The sequence below is a fragment of the Drosophila simulans genome, chromosome 3R, assembly GCF_016746395.2.
Source record: "Drosophila simulans strain w501 chromosome 3R, Prin_Dsim_3.1, whole genome shotgun sequence".
In the NCBI taxonomy this organism is placed as follows: Eukaryota; Metazoa; Arthropoda; class Insecta; order Diptera; family Drosophilidae; genus Drosophila; species Drosophila simulans.
Genome location: NC_052523.2, coordinates 12140591 through 12163886, shown reverse-complemented (window position 1 = coordinate 12163886; position 23296 = coordinate 12140591). Strand labels below are relative to the sequence as shown.

The 23296-nt window shown below is 40.7% G+C and overlaps 3 protein-coding genes, 1 long non-coding RNA gene and 1 other non-coding gene across 6 annotated transcripts in view; 1 reads left to right on the top strand and 4 right to left on the bottom strand.

The window, feature by feature from the left end:
- LOC6728154 (protein roadkill) overlaps positions 1-592 on the bottom strand; it is a 60912-nt gene extending 60320 nt beyond the window's left edge. Inside the window, exon 1 of the mRNA XM_016176763.3 lies at positions 88-592. The gene's annotated coding sequence lies outside the window, so the exon portion shown is untranslated. The remainder of the gene's footprint in view (positions 1-87) is intronic.
- Positions 593-891: 299 nt separating this feature from the next.
- LOC6728151 (dnaJ homolog subfamily B member 12) lies at positions 892-3508 on the top strand. Of its 2 annotated transcripts, XM_016175284.3 has the most exons (7): positions 892-1350; positions 1758-1932; positions 1989-2403; positions 2468-2580; positions 2648-2811; positions 2866-2962; positions 3177-3508. In XM_016175284.3, exons 1-7 carry the CDS (start codon positions 1218-1220, stop codon positions 3217-3219), a joined length of 1140 nt encoding a protein of 379 aa, XP_016034762.1. In that variant the 5' UTR covers positions 892-1217; the 3' UTR covers positions 3220-3508. The 2 variants fall into 2 exon arrangements, with proteins under 2 accessions (XP_016034762.1, XP_002103501.1); XM_002103465.4 differs by having other exon boundaries at positions 2866-3508.
- Positions 3509-3512: 4 nt separating this feature from the next.
- Positions 3513-4831, bottom strand: LOC6728150 (huntingtin-interacting protein K). The gene is made up of 4 exons (XM_002103464.4): positions 4350-4831; positions 4087-4148; positions 3916-4023; positions 3513-3761 (listed from the first exon to the last, which is right to left on the bottom strand). Exons 1-4 carry the CDS (start codon positions 4453-4455, stop codon positions 3663-3665), a joined length of 375 nt encoding a protein of 124 aa, XP_002103500.1. The 5' UTR covers positions 4456-4831; the 3' UTR covers positions 3513-3662.
- Positions 4832-8977: 4146 nt separating this feature from the next.
- LOC123327285 lies at positions 8978-21530 on the bottom strand. Its single transcript, XR_006541914.1, has 3 exons — positions 21169-21530; positions 9942-10053; positions 8978-9877 (listed from the first exon to the last, which is right to left on the bottom strand). It is a non-coding gene; the product is annotated as an uncharacterized LOC123327285 (long non-coding RNA).
- On the bottom strand, positions 12877-12958 carry Trnas-gcu. Its single transcript has one exon. It is a non-coding gene; the product is annotated as a tRNA-Ser (tRNA).
- Positions 21531-23296: the final 1766 nt, after the last annotated feature.

Here is a 23296-nt window from a genome sequence, read left to right as displayed (position 1 = left end):
TGAACAAACATTTCAATTGAATGCACTTCTCCCTCACACAGTCACACGCACACACACAGACACACACAGGCACACGCGCGTACGCACCTTTGTAAATGTAAATAGTTTCTCGTTGTCCACTTTACATAAGTCGCCCTATTTACGCGACATTGGGGGGATTTTGAGTAAACTTTAGCTTAGCGAATACTTTTTCGCATATGATCTGAATCTCCATACGGCCGGGAAATGCACTTTTTCCAGCTATGACAACACAATATGGCCGAAAAAATACTCTTTCACTTTTTCCAGGCCAAGTTGTGTGAACTGCGCCACACACACGCACACACACACACACTCACGGGCGCGCACGCACTGGGGACACGCACACTGTCGCACTCGCGGCGATGACGTTTTCGGCCGCAATGCACCTAATTAACGGATTTTGCATCCAATTCGATTGCACTCGTTCGGCGGCGACCCTTGGCTATTAGTTTGCAAATTTCCAAGTAAATACGACGAATTTGGCGAATCAGCGAATCACTCGCTTCCCATGCTGCGGCACACACTCACACGCTACCACCCACACGAACGCATACATATGTTTGTCGCCGGCGGTCCGGCAACGCTGCGGCAATGCAACTCTGCCTGGCCACTTGGCTAATTTTGGCTGTTTACTAGCCAACTATTTTATAGCTAGTTGCTTAAATCTTGGTCCCCTCTGCTAATAATAATAAAATAATAAAAATATTATTAGAAATTTAAAGTTTTTAACCATTGTTTCAGATATGTTGAAAATCTGTTTTAAAATAAATATTGGAATCCTTACACATTATTATATCTTATTATATTAAGTGACTGGCTTATAGCAATAAAAACTAGCTATATAATGGCACCACTCGCATAGAAAAGCATCCCTGTTGGTGTTTTTTTCTAGACTGTGTGGCAACTCCCTTGTTTTTCTCGGCTGACGAAAAATTTGACCGAAATAAATCAATTAAATTGAAAGTGTCGTGAAAAGCAAATTCACAGTGAAAAAGGTGCAAGGTGTCAGGCTAAAAAAGCCGTGCTTTACAAGGCTTTTCGAGCCCAGAACCCAGCAGGCGTACGTGTGTGTGTTGGTGCGTAGCCCATAGACGTCACACGCTCACGCACACAAATAAAGAGAGCGGAGCCTCACTATTTACTTTGATCACCACGTAGTTAACTAGCTAATACTAGTGATTACGCACTAAGGCGCCATGGACGGAAACAAGGACGAGGCCCAGCGGTGCATCGACCTCGCGGTCCAAGCGCTCACCGCGGGCAAAATCGAAAAGGCCGAGAAGTTCCTTCTCAAGGCGGAGAGGCTCTTTCCCACGGAGAATGCCAAAAGTAAGGATAACAAAGTAACTAGATTCACTGCGTCCACATTCCCATATCAATCGATCCGATTTCACTTGGCAAGCATGCTTTCCTTGCCTTTTAAACGCGGTTATCTTACGGGTTTGTTCTTATCAGTAGAAACAACAAAGTTATGTTTGTTATGTCGCACCTGTCGTGGGTTAGCCAAGTAGAGTGGTACGATCTTTATCGAATTAGCTATTGTCAAACAGCTTAAACGATATTTTAAAGATGGAAAGCGGTGAAGTAGTAGTCATTACACAATACAGGATACACTACACTCACTATTTTTAAAAGAACATCTTTGCAGCACCTGCGACATCTTTATAATAAAGATCCAAAGCATAAAATGAGTATTGACCTTTAACCTGTTGACGTGTTTCTTTCCCATCTTTTAGGGCTGCTTGCCCAAGTGAAGAGCACTTCGAGCAACGGAAGCAATGGCAAATCCCGTACAGCGGCTGCCAGCGATGAGAAGGACAGCGGGCCGAGGAAACGTGTGAACTCTGATTCCCGCTCCAGTGCCCCAGATTACACCAATGATCAGTTGGAGGCTGTGCGAAAGATCAAAACGTAGGTACCACTCTATATAGCCTTTCACATTACTAATTCCATTTGGTATTCATTAGCTGTAAGGACTACTACGAAGTGCTGGGCGTGAGCAAGACGGCCACTGACTCGGAGATCAAAAAGGCCTACAAGAAGCTGGCTCTGCAATTGCATCCTGACAAGAATAAGGCTCCTGGGTCCGTGGAGGCTTTCAAGGCTCTCGGCAATGCTGCTGGCGTACTTACGGATGCCGAAAAGCGCAAGAACTACGACCTGTATGGCATCAATGAGTCGCACAATGGTCACGGCAACAACGGTGGCGGACACCATGGTCACGGTCAGTACTACAACAACGAGTATGGATATTCGCGTGGATTCCAGGCTGACATCAGTGCCGAGGAGCTGTTCAATATGTTCTTCAACGGCGGATTCCCACAGCAGAATGTCTACATGCGGCAGCAGCGACGTCGTCAGCAGGCTCGCGAGGATCGAGAAGTACGTGTTCCGAGTCGAAACCATTTGTGCACCTTAAACGATTACCATTTTTCTCCTTATCAAGGGTAACAACTCTTCGGCCTTGGTCAACTTGCTGCCCATCTTGCTGCTCATTGGACTCTCCATGATGTCGTCCTTCTTCATCTCGGACCCAATGTACAGCTTGACGCCCTCTCAGTAAGCAAATACTTAAAAAAGTCCTTCCTTGGCTAAGCACTAATCTGGCTTCTTTCTTAACCCGCAGTAAATATTCGGTGAAGCGTGAGACAAACTCCCTGAAGGTACCATACTACGTAAAGGACAACTTCTATTCAGAATACCAGGGATCCGTGGCCCGATTAGAGGAATCCGTGGAAGAGGACTTCGTGAATCATCTAAAACACTCCTGCAGTCGAGAGCGGAATTATCGTAAGTTAGACAGAGCAACTATACTAAACGGATATTAACATAAACGATCTACAGGCGACTCAATGCTGGCCAAGGCGCGTACCTTTGGCGATCGGGACCTGTACAGAAAGGCGCAGAACATCAACACGCCGTCGTGCGAGAATCTGCAAAAGTATTTAATCACATAAATTAGTTAATGCTATCACACGAAAAGCTAATCCTCAAATCCACCATTTTAAACCTTAACTGGGTTGTAGTTACTACATACTTTGCTTTAGTTGTTATAAATGAATTTCATTGTCTATTTTGTTTCATAATTTATATGTCTATTTAAATACCTACCCTCTCTCCCCCACACAAAACGAACCGGAAACGGAAACGCATAGAGCTGCTATGAGGCATCAGATTTTCCCTAATAACGTTTGGTAGCACGATCCATCGATCGGCATTTTCATTTCCATAGAAAGCAATCGGCAATATGTGAAAGCGAAGCAAACGCAACTGCCAAAAAGTCATATTTACGAGTATAAGTGGGCGGCTGAGACGAAGGACTCTTGTTTTTTCATTTAGCAATCGGATAACTATAAACATAAATTATACACGGATACGCATGATCACATATTGATAGTCAAATTGTCAACGGTTTTTTCTTAAGGACACGAACGCATGGGCAGTGGCGATACTCTGAATAAAATTGCAAGTTATTATAAATCCAAAATGAATTCGTTTAGCCACTCATTCTCTAACTTGTGGGCTTAAAAATCTTGTTTTGTATTGTTTTCTTCGCTAGAGTTTATAAATGTACAAATAAAGCAGTGTTACGCTACATAAAAGAAGAACAGACGGCGATTACTCCGGATAACCCGAGCACCTCAGTTGCTGATGATGGCCTCCAAGGCGGCCACCACGTCGCCGCTCTGCTCGCGGAGCACTTTCTCGGCATGCGCCTTGCTAACCAGCAGCTCGTTCATCTGAAATGGCAGAGGAAATCCATTACCAAGGGAGATCAGAGGGAAGTTATCTATGGGTAACTAAAGGAGGAACACATAATACTCGTAAATCTTAGGGATTTACAAGGAACTATCTCTACAATTAAAGTATTTCCTAGTAGTTTCGCATACGTACAATCAGTTCAATGTCCTCCTTCTTGACTTGGACCTTCTGGAGCTCCTTTTCTTTGGCTACTCGCAGTTCGTTCTCCTTGTTACGCTGGTTGCCAAACTGTTCCACGGCCTGTAAGTAATACAAAGAGTATATTATTAATACGAGTATTATATTGTTTATAAATGTACTTACGCTGGATATATTGTCCGCAGAGATCTCTTTTTCCTCGGCGTAATCCGTCACACGTTCCAAATCTAAAAGCAAGATGGAAGTTTTAGTATTAATACTCTATATTATTCGAACTTTAAGATGGGATTGGTGTACAAAACTTCTATGTACTCCTTCCCAGTTTTAAGCGCCAGTACATGATATTTCATAGATGCCACTTTTTTGTGCAATTTTTAGTGGAATGATGGATTGATGGGATGAGGAAGGGGGGCATGTGGAATATTTACCTGCGGCGCCGTCGTCATGTCGTTTCACGTCGGATTTCTTTTGCTTTTGATCCTGCTCGTCATCCTCCACTTCTTCTCTGCCGTTGATTTCCGCTGCTTCCGTCATTTTCAATTGTTTTGTGTGTTTAATTCAATAAACGTTCCGAAATTTTTTGCGATTTCTTCACCTCGTGCGATTAGAGATGGACTACTAGCGATAACACAATCGACAGAATTTAACTATTAAACTATGAGGTTTTGGTTTTTAATTTTATAAGTTTTTGAAGTTTCTTATGTGATTTCGAATTTGGAAGTTGCCTTTTTTCTATATGTTCTTAATGCTTTAGTAAATTGATTGCATTTATGCTGAGTGACAGCGTTGCCACCTGGCTGTTTGTGATCGAACACGACAGCCCTGTTTCAGAAGGCGCGTAGTTTGAAAATTGTACTTCAACAATTGTACACTTCCAACCAGAGAAACAGTAAAATCATCAGAACGCTGAGAAATAGTGTCATGTTGTTAAACAATAAACTAAACGGAGTTGATTTTGACAAAAAGAGGAAAGGGAGAACAGTGAAAAGTTTGCCACACCAATTTTAAATAAAACATCTTTAAAATTAAAGTCAATGCTAAAGTTTATGTGTCAACCGCAAAACTAATTAAAAATGTCTAGCACATGCAACGTAAGTAACTGCTTTTGGCGCTTTGCTCGTTTCTTTCGCACATTCCAATTTTTGTGCTGCGGTCGAAATGTTAATTATAAGTTTGATGCCCGGCTATAATTAGATTTTGAAGCAGCAGAGACATGAATACTTCGCTGCTCCCATGGACATGTGCGACATCCTTTTTTAGTCCAGCTCCCCCGCCGGCGCTCCTCTAGTCCATGTGTGTGTCACTGTGTCCTGTTGACATAATCGTTTGCCATCATGATTAATTTAATTGTCACTTTGACGTAAGGACACTCACAGTTCCTCCTGCTTGCGTGCTTTGCCCGCTCTGAAAATCAAGATTAATTAGCATCCATGACCATGGGCGGTCAACATCATTTGTTAGGGGGCGTGTGCGCACGTCAGGGGGGGGGGGGGTGCGATGGGGTCGAAAGGATGGTCGCAAAAAATTAAGGGGGGGATCCACGGGGTGGCGACATATGTGCACTGCATTTAATTCGATTTTATTTCGGCAGCTCGGGATTTTTTCTCGGAATTTCGCATGCGGCGCGCAAGTGATCGGAAAATAAATAAGAAATGTGAAATGTGGGAACTTTCATATCTAAAGTAACTCAGTCACACAGATACCCTTTAAAAGTGCAAAAATCTTTTTTGAGTTGAGAAAGTTAGCCGAGTCGGCAATTAAACATAACAAATTCTTAAATAAATAAATAATTAGAAATATAAATGGAAATTATAGCACTAATAATAATTAAAAACAAAGCAAAAATAATATTACATATATCAACTAATTTACCTTTTATAAAGAGTACTTAAAAAGGCGAAAGTGCATATTGTTTACCCACGAAATCTCAGCTTAAACGAAGCATATGTGATTGGCAGCAACAGGCAATGCATTGTTAGCCCAGTTCTCGTTTTCGCCACCCAAGCTTCCGCCATTTTCCATTTTCCCCCGTTTTTCAACACTCGCTTTCCCCATTTTTTCCGTTTTTTCCGTTTGCCAATTGGAAATTAAATTATGGTGCTAATTAGCGCAGCACATAAATTAAGTTGCCAATTTCGGTTGCCATTGTGGTTGGCAATGGCAAATTGAGCGTTGCATATCCACAGGGGCATCCTGCTCCTGTGAGTGTGTGTGTTGGTGCTGGCACCCAAAAATTCACACAGTATCTTTTTTGCCATTTTTTCGGGGTTAAATTCGCTTGCGTGACGTAATTTAACTTGCATTGTCTGCGCGAAGGGCAAACATTTTGTCGAATTTGTTGTTTCCCTTCTGGTGGTTACTTTTTGCGTTTTACACTCGGTTTTATTGTTTTTTTTTTTTTTTGGTGCGCTTGTGGCTTTTGTGCTTTTTATGCCAACTTTTTAAGTGTGCGAAATAGATACAAAGATACAAAGATAGCACAGACGACACGCCATAAATGAGTTATCAGGATTGTGTAATAATTTAAGGCGCAAGAAATGCTGATATATGTTTAAAGGAATGTAGATATGTATGTGTAGATACTTTAAGGAGTACAAACTTTAATTTATTTGTATCTTTTGTGTTATATTTAGAACTTTCTTCTCTCTTGGTTTCCATATTTTAATTACTAACACCCGAATGTAAATTTTGTGATTATCAATTGGGAAACCTGCATGATATTGCTGATGCCCATAGCCAATTTAATTCAAGAATTTGGCAATGAACATGTGTTCAATTTGCCACACCTCCACCAAAAATCAGCATTTCTGCTGGCTGAATGAAAGCACACTTCCTGCTTCATTTTGGGGCATTCCCTTCACGAACTGAATGCAGAATGCAATTGGCTGCACATACAGACGAGTTCACAATACTAGCAATGAGTATTGGTATGATAGATAAACTATATTAAAATAATAATAAAGATGACTTGTTGTTAGTTATTAAATATACATATACAATTTTTGCTCATTTATATTTATTTAAGTTTCCTTTGCTTCAATACATTTTTGAACCCAAAAGTGTGACCCCTGCTGTTTAATATGCACTTGTCTGCGTGATTTTCAGGATGCCATGGGCCGTGTCCTCTGTGCCAAATGACATTGGGCTGTGGCATTCGTGGCCAGTCAATAAATAAATTAGCATAGCAAATAAATTAAGAAAATGCAATTTTCAAGAACTGTTGCACAGACGACGCGTCCGAATCCTGCAACCCAGCCACGAACTTTCCATTCAAATGGGCGATTCAAGGACGGTCTTTAAATTTTTGGGTTCAGTTTTTGAAGGCGGCGAACGTTGGCGTTTCTGGCTCATTGCATGCATAATTGGCTAGCAAACTCAATTACGCTAATAACACTCGAAAGCGCGGCTCAAATCCAGTGTGTGTCCTTAAATATTTATGTCTATGGGTGAGCGCTTGACTGACGCCACGAGGAATTATCCTTGTAGCAGCCAAGAACAAGACCAAAACCGAAATCAAACCAACTCAACTGGAGAAAAAACGAGGATTGGGGCAAATAATTGAGCCATTGAAGGCGCTCCAATGGTCAGCAAAAGTTCCAACTGTAACAGATAGCGATGTACGAAAAGTTGCTCCTTGCAAGGATACTTTCAGCTGGCGGGGATTGGGATGGGGATTGAGATGGGGATTGGGTTTGGGGATATCCTTGAGGTAGCTGAGCTTGTGTGGCGAAGGCGACCTATTGACGACCTTTATCGGGGTGTACATAAACCATAATCGCAATTGGCAAGTGGTCGCCACTCGAGGAAGCATCCTTTTGGCCATTGTCATGCTTCACAGGATGGACACACAGCCAGCGATTCAGCGGCATACACGCACAAACGTTACACTTAAAACAATTACGTTTACTTCAGATAAATATGCTAAAAAATCAATGTTTTACTATTTCTTGTTGAAATACTATTAAAAATGTTTGGCATAAAGAAATGAAAGAATTTTTATTGGTAGTGCTTTTATAAGCAGAATTGACTTCGTTGGTAACCCAATTCTTTGTAAAAAGTATCTGTATCTTTTGTTAAGTGCTTTCCTTTCTTCGAGTGTACTTTCTAGTTCTGGGCATTGGCCAGTTTGGAACGCATCGAACGGAAGCCGCTGCTCATTCATTTAAAACTTGTCTGCAAGTTGCCAAGTTGCTCCATGCCCCTGCGGCTCCGCAGAAAGAAGGTGCAAACCCTCGAGTTTGTCTGTCGTAAAGTCCCATCTTCCGCCCACTTTTCCACCGACCCCCCTTCCCCCCTAGGCCATAATGTATCCCTGACATTTTGCAACTTTTGCGTTTAACAATTTCGCTTCCTTCCGCTGGCTAAACGGCGCCAGGTTGTCGTGGAAATTTGTTTTAATCGTCATCTTTGCCATCGACGTAAGCGCTTTCCCAGCCCCACCCACAAGCATTTTCCACCTCCCACCGTCTCAAGGGTTCGTTGACAGTAACTCCTTTCGGTTATCGATGGCCTGTTCAATATTTTATTAGTGTCGTTAGGCGAAACGACTCCGAACATCCTTTGCAACATACCTATGAACTGGCTGAGTTTGCCTGCGGGTTTTTTTCTGCTTTTTTTTTGGTTTGGTGTTGCCTCAATAAATTTGTATTTGGCAGTAGGTTAGTTTGCCGGCATTGTTTCATTTTTAGTGCCTGTTAACATTTACATAAGTTACCTACACGGATTCGCTGAAAGATACTTAACCTAGAGGTAGACAATTGACCGCCTAGAAGATTAATGGTCCAAGGACTAAAGAGGAAAAAATAAAATCGGAAATGGTAACGAAACTAAGAGGTATTGGTTACTAATAAATTTATATCGAAAAAGTAAATTATCTCAGGATTTGTGGCTCAGATAATACTGTTGAGATCTTGTTTTACAGGTTAGGAAGATGTGTAATTATAAATATTTCTATATATTATATATATTACATTAGGACACTCGTGGGTTTTCATTGCCTTCAAAAAATATTATTATTTTTAAGCGCAACTTTGAAGTTAAAATATATTGACCATTCTAATAAATACTGCATTCCCATTCAATACGTTACTTTGTTATTTTATGCACTTTTCCATCCACATCCTAATCTCACCTTCTGGCAAAAAAGAAAAAGCATCAGAACGCAAGTATGCAAAAAGTCCGTGGAAAAGTTGCGATAAGAGTGAGTAACTTTTGCAGACCGAAAAGTGCATAAACATTCGAGGCTCTCTTCTTATCAATAGGGTTATAACATAACCCTTACTTTCGAGGGGAGTGCGTATTTTCGTTGACTTTATAACCGGCGAACACTAAAACTGTCTGCCATTGTGTCATGCATTTAACCCTAAACGTTATTATTGCCGCCCGACAGTCTCCGCCAATTTGGCATAATGCGTAATATTTCTTTTTTATAACCAAAACTACGCATCCGCATCCGCTTTCAGCCACCGCGCACTTTAGGTGTACCAAGTGGGAGCGAGATGGGGTTAGAGCGGGGCAGAGTGAGAGGGCATACATCCATATATCCTTTGGTTGGGTGGCCAGGATAATAAAGGGTAAATGGCACTGCATACTTTACAGTGGAACAGCATAACTTTAGGTGAAGAAAACGGTTTCATGCACTATTGATACCTATTGTTTAATCTTATAAGCTATACTATACTATATATGCACATGTCCTTGCTAAGTATTAAATATATTATAGAAACATGATTATCCCTTATTAGCATATTGATATTATCTTAAATATTTTTACTTTCACTTCAGTCGTACATACTTTGTTTACGAATGATTGCGAGGTATTTGCAAAGTGTGTAAATCAATGAACACATCCGGACATCCGCGTAGTATATAACATTATTTATAATTTCCATACAAATTATTCTTTATTTCTTTCTTCAAAACTTACCAAAGGGTTGTTTCATTATTATGCCACTTCCTTTTTGGGAGAAAAAATTAGAAACTTGTTCCTTTGCTCCACTCAATCAATTTGATGTGCTCACCATCCCGAAAAAAGTTTGCCAAAATCAAAAGCGAAAAAAAGAGGTAGAATTCTTCAAAAGTTAATTTCTCGCCTGAATGTTACTAATTAGAAAAGCGGTAGCCAGACTTTTGCTGAAAATACAAGAGAGGTGTGAGCTGTGAATACACTGAAAAAAAAAAAAAACGTTTATGTATAGAATTTTGAGTTTTCTGTAAAAGTAAAGTATAAAAGTTAATTTCAATTTTTGACGTATTTTCTTCTACAAATTTATAAAAAAATAGATTTTTAACTGGGAATTAAGCCCACATATAATACATAAATCAAAAATAGTATATATTTCGCTGAGTGTAGTTAGAGAAGCCAAAGGCAAGACGGCGAACACGAGCAGACGAAAAAAAACCATCAAATGTCTATACATCATTTAAACAATCAATCAACTTGAGCGCAGTTAATCCACACGAATCGTGTTACATGCTTAAAAAAGGGGCGGGGCAGGGCCTGCGTGATTTGCCGGGAATTTCGAGGGGGAGTGGGTGGTCGAATTGACTTGGGCCAAACTGGAAATCTTGTATATTAATCAGTCTATTAGACTCGATTTGTTCCACTGTCCCCCACATGGCGGTGCGATTATTCAATCAGCTCACCATCGACCATCGCAGTGGGTCGTCCATTTGACCCAATCCACCAAGATGACCAAGTGGATGCGATACCTACTCCTTTACCCCGATTTTTGGATGCCTTTTGTTAGCCCTGTCGTGGGTGAAAGTCGTGTAACTCGTGTCTGGTCTTGGTTTTAGCCCCAGGTCTTGTGAATTGGTAGGTTTTTTATGGGTTGCGACCTTGAAAGTGACGCACAGGTGAATTGGTAGGCCTACAAAAGGGATTACATAACTTGTTTTTGGGGCTTGAAATGTAAGAAATGATAAGTAAAATATGTATATGTACTTAACATTTAATAACCTCATTTCTGGAACTCGTACATATATTTATTTGTAAATAAGGAACTAATGATTTTAATAAAATTGGCGAGGCTTCTACTAAAAAGTAATATTATGTGCAAAGGATTTTATTATAATCGATGTCTTTATTTTCTGAAATGATCGATTTTGTCGCAAGTTTAATATATTTGGCACTTGAAATCAGCAAATAATCCTGTGACATCAAACACAAGTCATATGATTTTTTTCCCATTTTTCAACGCCTTAGCTGTTGTGTACTCTTAAGCAAATTCCCATTTGACCATAAACAATCGACACTAAACATAATCCAAAACTCATTATTCTCCACTACGACTCCGCCATGGCAAAGAAAAAAGGATGTCTGCGGGGTTACCCCTTCCAAATGGCCGAATGCCACACTTTGGTGGACACCAGAAGCTGCCCATCTAACCGAACTGATCCATTTATGGCAGCTTCTTCAATGAACATTCTCGCTCATATCGTTAAGTTTGTGTGTGTGTGTGTTGCCTTTTTATGAACCCGCTGCAAAATGGCCAGCGATAGAAAAGGCATCAAATTTGATGGCGTCTATGGGAAAGTTGATGCGAAGATGGAAAATTCGGCGAAAATGTTTCAGACCGGCCAAGAGGGCTTTAAAGGCGAAAAGAGAAAGGGTTAGAGCTGCTCGGGACATAAAAATGAAAGACAAGCTCAATTGAGCAGCATTTGCATATTGAAGTGACTTGAACTGAGTTCGCGCAAGGCGACTCAAATCGCTCGATGTGGAAGATACATTGAAGTCGGGGAAGGGGCAAGAAGATAGTGACTTAACATACCCCACAACCCTTAACCTCAACTAGGCACTGGTAGAAATCTGGATAAATATTGTATAAATATTTAGAAAAATATATAATTGATCTATAATAAACGCTTAAGGATTACAAAAAAGAAAAAGGAACGTAATAAAATATCTGAATGAAATTTTTTAAGAAAATAGTGTTTTGAAAATCCTTTATCCTACGTATAAGGCATAGATTGTTTCGCCCAGTGTAGCACTCGCAATATTCCAATGGTGGAGAATGCAAAATCCTCAAGGATAACGCTCCATGTATGACTTATGGCGCTGGCGGCAGTTACCCGCATCCCTTCGAGTGCAGCCAGGACAATTCAATTTCATCATTACCAGTCTGCCCTGCCAACCCACATCCTATAACCCCAACCTCCCTCGCTGCCCATATCCTTGCAGCACGTCAGCTGTTTGATGGCGCCGCGTTGCGCACTCGCAAAGATTTATTTTTATCGCCTACCATTCCAATTCAATCCAATTCATTTCGCTCGGCTTTCCATCTCGCAGGCGGCTTGCTTTTTTTAAGATTTTGATTTTTGGCCACAAGTGCGGAGGGTTAGCAATTGTGCAAGCACTTGGTTTCCAATCCCCAAGCCGCGCCACTTTCATCAGGACCAAGTGAAGTTGCCTCGGCGTTTCTGGCCGTTGGCTTTATGGCCAATTGGGTTAGGCTATAGATGGGCAAAGGCGCGGGAGGGCGGTATCCGAGGAAAATATATATGCCTAGCCGCACATCAGGCAGCCAAAATATATTGATGTATGACTTCAGCCAGGAAACCAAAAGGTACGAAAACTAAAAAAGGGCTTAGAGACGAATGCTGCCAAAAATGCAATGGTTGCCTTGTAGGGTCAACAAAATGGGTTAGAAATGAAATACATCTTTCTATAGTACATCAATACCTTTTTTATATATATTTATATATATTGTATAATTAAAATTAAAATTGTTATAATTATCACAGTGATAAAATGTTTTATTTAAAAGCAGTTTCTTCATCAAGAAACCTAATTAGTTTCCATCTTAAATGAACGCCAACCAGTTTAAATAGATATATAAAATGAAAGTTAAATTCAAGTTAAAATATTCCATAAAGTAATTCACACATTGCTCGTCATTAATATTCTAATCGAAAAACAAATTGCTTGATGGAGACAAAAAAAATTCCATTCGACGAGGATGGGATTCGAACCCACGCGTGCAGAGCACATTGGATTAGCAGTCCAACGCCTTAACCTCTCGGCCACCTCGTCACTTTCTTCTCCGCGAAATCGAAGACCATTTTGTACACTCCGTACTACCACTTTCTTCGCTTTACCAACTATCTATGAAGAGTATCTAAAGAAGTTAGCGCGAATAAAAGTTATAAGCGGAAATTTTCTTATCTAATTTGGGAACTGCGACTGAGTCGTAGATTTCGCTCAGATGATAACTGGTTTCAGCTCGAAACTTGAGTGAATGCTTCACTCCAGCTGCGTTTGCTTAGGCCTTATTTAATTTATGGTTAGATAATGAATAAATTAGGTGCCACAAAGGTCGCTGAAGATTCAGCACGAAAGGCATTTGGCCAATTTTATTCATAATTCTGACAATTTATAATATTTGTCAAATTGTTTTAGGAGCCAAGATAAGATAATACAGCCTTATAGAATATTATCGTTAATCTTTCAAAAATATTTGAACATTTATTCATTAGCTGAATTTTCAGTTAACTTACAAGTATTTAAAAGGCCATATAACTCTTTCCAATCACCTAAGGCCAAAGCTCTTCCTTTAAAAGGTTTCTTGAACCGCTGCCAAAAGGCAACCACAGCTTCGACTCATCAGTGGAATCAATTTAAATTAATTTTTACGAGCGGTAAACTCGAAAAGTCCGCCATCCCCAGCACCTTTTTCTCCCCAACCAACCAGCAACTTGGTAAAATCGTATTAAGTCATAAAAAATATTGCGTGATGAGTGCGAGGAGCATGCATATACATGGGACCAGGACCAAGGAAAAGGATAAACCAAATTGACTTTGACGCATTTATGACGGAGGGAGGCGCGTGTATAGTTTTACGATCATTGCCAGGGGGTCGTTCTCGCCCCACTCCCCACTATCGGGTTAACTGAGCATAAAATCTTCGAAAGGCGTCGGCGGCAGCGACTTAAATGGTTTTACGACCCCAAAAAAAGGACCGAAGAGGGGGCTCTCTGCCATAAAAGTCAGCAGAAGCGCCAAAAAGAGTTTTGATGGATGTCGTGTGAAGCCGTTGTCAGGTTTATGGATTACGTATCTGGATCTGGAAGAACAGGGGGCACTGCCAGTTGCTAATTGAGCATAAATCAGAGATGCTGAAAATGTTCGTTACTCGGAATTTATTGCCTTCAGATACTTTGCGCACTCTGAAATTCTTTCGCGCCACCCGCCCCTTTTGAATTCGCAAAACTTTCCTAATACAAATTGCATCGACACTGAAGCGGAAATTGCACAGAAAAGCGAAAAAAAAGAAGGGGTAGTTCAAATAGACTGTATGTACTGGGAGATACCTAGGCTATTAGAACATTTTCCATACTTCCGAATTTCTAAAGAACATGCCTTAATAGATACTTCTAATCTCTTAATACGATGGTTTATCTTTTGTATATGGAATAAACAATATTTTATAAGATAAAACACAAAGCCCAAATAAAGGCAACACATAAAACCTACATCCCAAAATTCATATCTATAGGTTTTGCAGATCCTGAGATCTAGAGAGGTAAAAGATAGATGAGTTAGCAGCTGCTGTCCAGGAAAACATAATACCCTAAAATGCCATACCCACGGTATTAAAACTAGCCAAAGGCCGACGACAAAGTGGTCAACATGCCACAAACTTTTTTGTTACTTATCCCTTTGCCAATCGCGCGGGTGGCAAAGTTCCATGCTCTGCAGAATTCTTCTCGAACATTTTTAAACAATTTAGCGAAGGAATTAAAAATCGCCAACGCCGCGCAACGTACAAAACTTTTCATCGCAACGCAGCACTATGAAAAAATCAAAAAAAAAAAGAAAATATATAAAAAGAACTCGGCAAAGAGCGAAAACTTTTGTACGCAAAGTTTTTCGGGTTATAAATTATCCTCTCGAGGGAGGAATACGGTGAACTGGGGAGCAAGCTGGGGCTTCTAGGGGGGGACACCATGGAGCACCTTTGGCATACTGCTGGGCGCTTTTTTTAAGCCGATTTTCATCTTTCGCTCTCGGGTTTTTCCTTTTGCCATTGGCAGCACCGTAGACTTTTGGCGCCAACGGGATTGACTTGTACAAATTGCTGTGCCGACCGGCACATATACATACATACACACATATATATGCACACATACACACACACATTCTCACCGACGCACCCGCACGCACAGGATATTGGGGGGATATCCTCGTTCTTCTCGTCGTCCTGGCAATGTCCCCTTTTTTAGGAGTACCCTTTTACCCTTTGGGTACAATTCCTATTCCAAGAACTTTACTAAAACTTTATTATGAGTTATATTATGATTACAAATTATAAGATGAATTTAAATCCATTTCATTTATACATTTTTCATTTTTTTCACATTTTTTATTAATATTATTCAGCCTATTAGACAATTACTTCAATGTATCCATATTTTAAACAATGCCAAATTTGATAATCCGTTGAGTTATTCATTTTGCATTTCATTCAAATTAATTTACAAGTAATTTCTCTTAGTTGCTCAAAACTTTTATCTCTAAACTCATTACTCAGAACATGCTGGACAAATATTCTTTTTTTGTAAATCTATGACTATGAGGAAAGGGTATTTAATCGTCGTCAGTCAACGACGATGTCTGTGTTCCTCGGTACGTTTTATACCTTTTGGTCTGGCCTTTGGCACTAATGGATTATCTAAGCCTTTTAGTGGCTATTGGTTGCCTTGGCAATTGTCCTAGGGCTTTGGGTCGTTGGAGCCAGCTCCCCAAAAGAGATGAGGGGGGGGGGGGGGATGGGAAAAGGGCTGAGGGGAATATCCATCGACAGCTGTGTTGGCAAAATCTTGGCAAAGGGCAATCGCATTTAAATAGTTGGATGTCCCATCCTCCCATTCATTCATCTCTTTTACGATGTTTCTGTGGGTCATCGTTTCATATGTAAATGCTTTACATTTTAATCGCTTGATTATACGGGTATAGGTTCCGCGATATGTCCATAAATTATGTTTATGGAATGAATACTTTCAATTTATGGTTCAACTAATCAATATTAATGTCTTCCTGAATGTCTTACATCTGCGTTGCCCAACTAAGAAGATTACCATCTTACTGGGGTTCTGTGAGCACAAATCTTTGAAACTATGACCTAATCATAGTTATTTATGAAATATGCTAGGCTTACATTTACGTGAGAAAACTTGGGCAGAAAATTAGCCACCCAGCTTATCTATAAATTCACAAAATAAACAATCTTGATAGAAGGAAATTCATAAAACTTGATTAAGAGTTTGTGGTTAAAATATTATTACTAAGTCATATCTAGAGCAAGTAATGAGAAGTAATCTCGCAGAAATTCCTTTCGTTTGCCTCACTCAAAGTCATTCATATATCGCTTCGGCTGTACTTCAGATACGAAGGGAATTCAAGATTCAAGAATGCCCGCCTGTGGATATCGCAGAATGTTGTTGCAGTGCATTCAACTTCATTCATGACATGATTTATGCACTTTCAATCCAATCAAGAAGTGCCCCAGACTCGTAACTCGCACTTATGCATATGTACTTAGTTAGTACTGGACTTACCTCAGCCAGCGAGTGATCATTCATTCCAACCGTCTGGCTGCGATATCAGTAGAGCGCCAGACACAAACCGGCACATACGTATATGTATACGAATGTAACATATATATGGTCATATATATATAGGCGATATGCCCAGAACTCGCATCTATAATTGGAACAAAGGAGCTGAGCTGAGCTGAGCTGGGTTGAGAACTCGAGAGCTGATCAAACCCAAGAAACAATTCACATTTCCGCATGCCCGTGCACCACCAAGTTGCAATTGCGGTTGCAATTGCAATGCAATTCCATATTGCCCGGCAACAAGCAAATGGGCGGAAAACCTACACAAACACCGCACAGCCCCACATAATCGTGTCCACAAATATAGGTACGCAATCAGCAAGGTCGCATCATCATCGCAAACTTCTCACCCACATCTCCATCCGCCACTTTCGTGCTCCAGCTTCTATTTTTCCCCTCCTATATATGGACTTTTCTATCTGTGGCCAAGTGATGATAATGCAAATGCGAAGTGAAACAAGGAATTTTCCAAAGGCAACCGATTCAAAGAGAGATGGTTCAATGAAGCCATCAAAAGTGCAAACAACTGTTTGTACAGTGGGTACTAGAAATTGTAGATCGAAGATGTGGTAAATAGGTTTTCAAATTTAAGTATTAAAAAAGTTGCTTATATATTAATTACAAGCCAAAAATGCTAAAATTATAATTCTTTAAATAACTAATATTTCTTTTTTATGTCAGAAAGTTTTCTTTTTCTTAATCTGCCTGCAAGACCTTTAATCTGCACAACATTTCGTTCATTATCAATTTAACGACATTACAAATAACTCGAAAGTATTAGCTGTGTTATCACCCAACTTAGGCAGTTTCCACTGTCTGGCCAATAAGTTGATAGCGACGATAAGGTAGCAGGAGCAAATCTTATCATATTGCTCACTTGTACTCGTGTGTGTGCGTGTGTGTGTGTGTGTGGCTTGTGCTTTCGGAAATAAAAGCCTGGACTCTCTTGCCACCCTCTTGACTTCTGGGCCATGTCACAGCTTCTGATGACGTCGATTGTCTGCCCCTCATTACTTTCATGGCTTGAATTTGCTTATTGAGGGGAAAGTCCCTTTAACTTCATTGGGGAGTTTCAGTGCAGAACTCTAGATATTAAAGATACTATAATAAACCACTTTTACAGTGTGCAGTTTTATATTTAGTTTATATAAATATATTTATGTTTTTTAGGCAACGTGATAGAAAGTCAAGTATGGTGCACATCGCAACTTTTCGAAATAATACCCCCATTGGAAGGTCCTTTCTTCATGCCGACAGCTCTTTGACATGTTTGCCTCCTTTGTTATACCAATTACACAATGCAAACAGCTGAGGCATGAGCAAATATAATGTCAGCACCCCGTAATTTGCCTTAGTTGTAGGGCAAAATGGTTTTTGCGGAAAGACGCAGACCACAGAACAAAGTGTTTAATTAACAGGTTTTATAATGACCTAAGTGGGTCAACTTTTCGCACAATTATGAGCGTAATTTACTTAATGGAAACGGACACAATGATGATGATGCTAAGGATATGTTTAATAATGTTGTGGTTTCGAGGGGTCCGTCAACTTGTTCACATGGTGATGGTTATCAATGCGGGTTACGTAATACGGGTACATTTGCTCGCTATTCACTGGACTCATGAAGTAATTATGTGTACATTTGCCATAATTATCATATGAGTATTATTAAATCAGAACCTACTTAAGACGTTTACTTCTTTCTCGATGAACTACGATCGAGTCACCCTACTACTTTTACCTGTATGTGCCCTCAGTAAATACGTATGCTGTAATTAACGACCATAACCATGCAGTGAAGTAAGAACGCCAAAGGAAGTGTCAGATGAGCTCAGGCTTAAATGGTGACCCCGATTACAATGGGCCTACAAATAAGAGGCTATTGTGCGTGGGTTTCTACACACATACATACATACGTATTCTCATAACTACCTTTTTTATTATGTACACGTGTAATGTATGCGTACAATATGGTAATGGGCCATTACCGTTTGTCACCCACTTACGCCCGCCCACCGCCTCCATTTGGGTATTTCGATATGTACCGCCAAGGACGCGGATCCTAACAACCACCGAACAAAAAGCCCGACGGTAAATAAATCTAGGGAGCAGCCGGAAAAGCCGACGGAGGACGAGGACTACCACGATTGGGGGAAAGGGGGGATGCCAAGGATGGGTTCCCAACTAGGCGACCATCCAACCAGGAGGCTCGTCTCGAGCTCCCCAACCAGTCGGCAATTAAGCGGCCAACTAACCCAAGCGACTGACGACCTATTGGAGCCGAGCACATCCTGCGCAGAATCCGCAAGTGCTGCTATCCAACGGCCACACCCACTTGGATAGTTGGGTGGGCGGGGAGGAGTTCCACATTAACCAGAAGCGTTAACGTTGCAACGAGGAATTCCACATCCTCTCCAGCGGAAAAGTGTGTCAGAGGAAAAGCGCTTTGCCGTTACCTGCCCGAAGCGTGTCCTTCCACCAGTGCTGTCCCTTTCTTTCCCAGCGAGTGCGAGCGGGACAGCAAGTGTTTGAATTGGGGGTTGAGTCAGCAAACCCAAAAGAAAAGTCAAGAAATGCCGAAGTTTGAAAGGTTTGTCGCCTAACGTAAGACGAAGGACTTGTGGCGAGAGAAAGTTTGTTCACGAAGCGAAGAGAGGAATTGCATTAGTGTGTGTGCGAAGGAGAGCAGGAGAGCGCAATGTGGAACGCAATTTACGCTGAAGTGCAAATTCAACAAGTGGCCAACAAGGATGTGAGTAAGGATATGGGAACATTGGCTTGAGTTCTAGGGGTGGTTTCAAATGGCAAACAAGTGGAATGCATGTAAGATCAGAACAAAACGTTGGAGGTCATTTAAGTAGAAATGTATTTATATTATTTATTATTCAACACTTCTTTTAAATATTATCAACCAATTAACATTTTAATATATTACTACTGAAAAACTTTTTAAAAAGTAAGTTAAGATAAACATGGTAGACTTTTTAACCGAGCGCTTTTAATGTGGAATTTCCCATTGGGGTTTTATTTACTGAGTTATAGATTTCAAACAAAAGCTACTAAACAATTTTCTCTTTTTGCGTTCGCCCCCACTCGTCTCTTTTTTAGTCAGGTGAGTCTACTCTTTAGTAGTACTCTTAACTTTTCAAAACTGTAAACAGCTCAAATAGCTGTATGATTTTCTACTTTCAAACACGCGGTTTCACGTTCTTCTTGCTTTTGAGTTTGTTCTGTGCTCTCTTTTATTTTGTTTCTTTTATAGTTTATTGTAGTAGCTGTTTTTTTCTTGCTTCTTTTATTTTTATTATAAGAATTTGTGAACGACGCAATAGCGCACCACGTTTTTCGCTGATTGTGTGTGTTTTTGTGTGTGTGAATGGGGCGATTTGTGTAGGTGAGAACGTGTGCGAGTGTGTGTGTTTTTGGGGGCGGGGGGCATTCCGCGTACGTGTGTATTGGTGGCGGCTTATAGCCCACATTAGGTAAGGTTAGGTTTTTAATTCTGTTTTCGTTTTTCTACTTCTGCCACAAAATTTGTTCTGGTTTTGCCTTTTTGTGAATTCTGCCGATTTTCTGTTTGTGCTCCACTGGATCGTTATTCTCTGGGGATTCTCCAACATCCCGTTTTACTCCAGTTTTCGCCTTTGCTTTTCGCTCTCTCCACAACCCACCCATCTCCGCCCCCAAAATCTTCAATCGGTTTTGTTTACATAAACCGCGAGCTTTTTTTTTATTTCGCTAGCATTTGTTTCCGCTTTTCTATGGGTCTGTTTTCCCGCCTCTTTCTAACTGGTTTTATTTTTTTGTAGTGCCCCTGCCGACGCTTTCGAATATTTTCGCGCACCATGTGGTTTTCCTCAATTCTTCTCATGGCTACACTGGTAAACGTTTTCCCTGGGAAAATTGTGGGGGATGCAAACAGTTTTTAATTATAGTAATCCCGTTTAATTCATACTACAATTTGTTGCTACCTCTTTTATGTATGTACATTCATATGAATTATTCAATTGATCTTATGAGTATTGCATCCAAGCCATTGAAAGATAAAGAGTGATCTGTCAATTTCGCCAAGTGTAGTGGCTCTTTTTGCGGTCGTCCCTGGTTTATTTGTGCGCCGAGCTCTCTATTTGTTTCTTTGGCGTTTGGTTTGTGCTTTTTTGCCTATTTATTATGCTCTATGCCTATTCTATGAGATTCGCTACGTTCCGTTTCGTTCCGTTCTTCTGAACTTGAGGGACCACGTGGTGTGCTGATGTGGACGCCAAGCGAGTGTGGATCGCATTCTCGTATCTTACAGATATTGTATCTTGTATCTGGTATCTGGCTTCAGGAAGTGCTCCATCGCATTTACATGTGCGCCGTTCTCCCTCTCCCTCTCTCCCTCTCCCTCTCCCTCTCCCACTCTCTCTCGCTCTCCAACATATTTGCAATTTTACACACGCCCCTTTCTTTGCGCCACCGATTCCGCCCCTTGGCATTAACAGATTCTTAAGGCATGATATGATCATCAAGTTGAGTTACGTTTTTTTGCGAACTATGTAGATACAATAATTTTGAAAATATCTGTCACTGTACTTAATGATTTTTTTTAACATTTTAAGTTTATATTAGAAAGAAATTTTATACTTTTAAACTTCAATAGTATTTGCCACTTTATAACTTTAGAAAGATCTAATAGTCGTATAAATATTAAGGCAATTTTTAAGTATTTTACTAATTTTCTTTGCGTGCACTCGCTTCAGTTTCCGTCAATCTAAGTCGCACTTCAGCTTCCAACAGGAATGCTCTGTGGAAATCACTGAAAAGATCTGAAAAGAGGGCTGTGGGCAGGTACGTTGCGCATTTGTATGGGTATTTGTATCTGTATCTGTATCTGTGTTGTGTCGGTTTGCCGATCGAAAGTCGTGCGCTTTCGCGGCTGCATCAATTACGTCGTTAAATTAATCAGTATTCCTTAATCTCAATAAATTAGAGATAACGCTTAAGCGATATTTTTGCATTTTAAATGCCACACGCTACCGGGGGGGGAGGGGATGGAGGTGAGGCTGGAGAAGTCGAACCGGTACAGTTATTGGAAATGTGTCCAGTACTATGACATCCCGAAAGCCTTCACATCGCCGTCTACAGAGTCTGTTGCTTACAGGGGCGGCGAAATAGGGGGTTGAGGTTTAAAGCAGTTTTATAAGGAAAGTACTAATAATTGAATCAACTGTTACTCTGAACTAACTTATTTATTTATTTTTAGTATACTTCCAATAAGCCCCCCCTAAGCCTGCTTTCTGAGTACGCCACTGCTCGCAGAGTTCCATGTGGCCACATTAGGGGGGCTCGCTTTTGACAAACACATGCGCACATAAGCATATAAGCATAATTCCGCCTGCCAGCGAGAGTTGCTGGTGGTGGTGGCGAGTCTTTTAGAGTCTTGATAGCGCCCATCAACATCAGCATGCGACTTCGACAGCGACACCAACGTCACAAAATCTCGTTTTAGCCAAAGTGGCAGTAGCACAGCAAATACCGTTTCGGCCACAGTTGATCAAGCGATTATTGGGAGGTGTTCGGTATTAGGTCACCATTGCGAAATGCTTTAATAGCGACTGATACGATTTGGTGATAAAGAATGTTGTTGGCCAAATACGAATTTGAGTAAATATTATCTAGTATTCTTTGGCGCATAAACCACTTCCAAATCAATTAGGAATCACAATTTCTACTATCGCTGCCAACGAGTTAGGAAAACAATCGTGTTTCGTACTCCCTCGCTCCATCTCACACTTGCAGGGCTGCCTATAAATGGTTGAGTTAACAAATTGTTAGTAACAGTGTTCAAATTTCCATATGAAACAGACACACACTGCCTCAGCCTGGGCTGGTAAACAAACGTCGGGCGAGTCAACTGGAGTCCAAGTTTGAGACCGCTATAATATGCCAATATAGCAATATACCAGCACCCCTGCCATTAACCCCTTCGATCCATCGACCAGATGCCAACACAGTCGAGACATTAAAACAGAAATTATAATTTTTTGAAGGCCGAGCGTGAGTAGAGCCACTCCGGATCGGCTCCACTTGATTTGGATAGCCTGGCTTTAGTTTGGATTGAATTAGCTTGAGCATCTGATGCTAATGCCCTGCTAGAGGGTGGTACACTACTTACTAAGTGCTCTTTAGAGCTAATATACTGCATTACTTAATAAATATTAATAACCACGATTGCTAGTTGTACGACTGGGCGTATACGTAATTTACTGAGTATTTATCTGATTATCATTTGCAGCAATGAAATTAAATAGTTCTTTGATCAATGTTCTTTTTTTTAATGTTATAGTTAAATGGTCTTTAAATAGTCTACATTTTCTAGTTCTAGAGAGTTTGCTAAGCTTTTTGCCAGCTCAACCCTTTGAAACTTGAGTGTCGAAAGACCAGAATGGTCGGTTGTAGAAAGAACCCCTTTCGTTTTCGGCACTCTGGCGCCCAGAAAAGCTCCTGTCGAGATTTGGCGCGCAGTTTGAAACCTGAGTTAGTGCCTTGCGTGTCCAGTTTGTCAAATTTGGATGTGATTACGAGACGGAGACCGAGACGGCGACGACAGTTAGCCATTCGCCACGCGCCAACGCAAATGAAACGCTCCATACACATTTTTGTATATATTTTATTTATTTTTTTTGCCGCTGACAATTATGATCAAGTATTGGCTGGCGATAGCTGAAACGTCTGTGTAATTCCAATGGAATTCGTGGGAAGTGGGCGGCTT

Excerpts from the sequence above, each read along its gene's own strand:
- LOC6728151 (XM_016175284.3), top strand. The coding sequence starts at position 1,218 with ATGGACGGAAACAAGGACGAGGCCCAGCGGTGCATCGACCTCGCGGTC. Across the intron at positions 1,933-1,988 it reads GCTGTGCGAAAGATCAAAAC|CTGTAAGGACTACTACGAAG; the intron begins GTAGGTACCACT and ends GGTATTCATTAG. Across the intron at positions 2,812-2,865 it reads CAGTCGAGAGCGGAATTATC|GCGACTCAATGCTGGCCAAG; the intron begins GTAAGTTAGACA and ends AACGATCTACAG.
- LOC6728150 (XM_002103464.4), bottom strand. The coding sequence starts at position 4,455 with ATGACGGAAGCAGCGGAAATCAACGGCAGAGAAGAAGTGGAGGATGAC. Across the intron at positions 4,149-4,349 it reads ACATGACGACGGCGCCGCAG|ATTTGGAACGTGTGACGGAT; the intron begins GTAAATATTCCA and ends TCTTGCTTTTAG. Across the intron at positions 4,024-4,086 it reads CTGCGGACAATATATCCAGC|GCCGTGGAACAGTTTGGCAA; the intron begins GTAAGTACATTT and ends TATTACTTACAG.